The sequence below is a fragment of the Microtus ochrogaster genome, chromosome X (assembly GCF_000317375.1).
Source record: "Microtus ochrogaster isolate Prairie Vole_2 chromosome X, MicOch1.0, whole genome shotgun sequence".
Lineage (NCBI taxonomy): Eukaryota > Metazoa > Chordata > Mammalia > Rodentia > Cricetidae > Microtus > Microtus ochrogaster.
In genome coordinates, this window is record NC_022026.1 from 58,637,951 (window position 1) to 58,638,779 (window position 829).

At 44.5% G+C, this 829-nt stretch overlaps 1 protein-coding gene across 1 annotated transcript in view; it reads right to left on the reverse strand.

Moving 5' to 3' along the window:
* The window catches only part of Cdk16 (cyclin dependent kinase 16), a 27,120-nt gene that overhangs the window by 7,928 nt on the left and 18,363 nt on the right, over positions 1–829 (reverse strand). The window contains exons 7-8 of the mRNA XM_013350654.2: positions 707–769; positions 3–73 (exon numbers count right to left, since the gene is read on the reverse strand). Of these exons, the coding sequence (XP_013206108.2) occupies positions 3–73; positions 707–769 (134 nt within the window). The remainder of the gene's footprint in view (positions 1–2; positions 74–706; positions 770–829) is intronic.

Here is an 829-nt window from a genome sequence, read left to right on the forward strand (position 1 = left end):
GCTTGAGGTCACGGTGCAGCACCTTCAGCCGGTGGCAGTAGGCCAGGCCGCGGAGCAGCTGGAACAGGAAGAGCTGTGGGCGTGGGAAAACCGGGGAAAAAATCATCATTTTGGGGGGAAAACCGGGAAAAGATCATCATTTTGGGAGGAAAAAATTATCATTTTTGGGAGGAAAACATCATTTTGGGGAGAAAAGCATGATTTCTTTTGGGAGGAAAACATCATTTTGGGAAAAACATCATATTTCTGGGGAAAAACATCGTATTTCTGGGAAGAAAACATCATTTTTGGAAGAAAAATATCATTTTTTAGGGGAAAGAAACATTTTTTGGGGGAAAAAACATCATTTTTTGGGGAAAAAAACCATCATTTTTGGAAAATATTTTTTAGGGGAAAAAACATTTCTGGGAGAAAAACATCATTTTTGAGGTAAAAAGATCATTTTTGGAGAAAAACATCTTTTTTTGAGGGAAAAACATGATTTTGGGGGAAAAACATTATTTTGGGGAGAAAAACATCGTTTTGGGGGAAAAAACAATTTTTGGGGGAAAAACCTCATTTTTGGGTGAAAAACATCTTTTTGGGAGAAGAACATCATTTTTGGGTGAAAAATATCATTTTTGGGGAAAATTAAGATTTTTCGGGGGGAAAACCCCGATTTCTGGGGTCCCCCCGCCCCCCGGCCGTGCGTGCGCCCGCCCCCCACCTTGACGTTGTGGGCGTGGATGACGTTGCCGCAGTCGTCCAGGTACTGCTTCAGGTCCTTGTCCTGGGGGGGGGGAGAGCGCAGGGGGTAAACCGAGGCACGGCGCTGGCCGTCGTCCCCTCC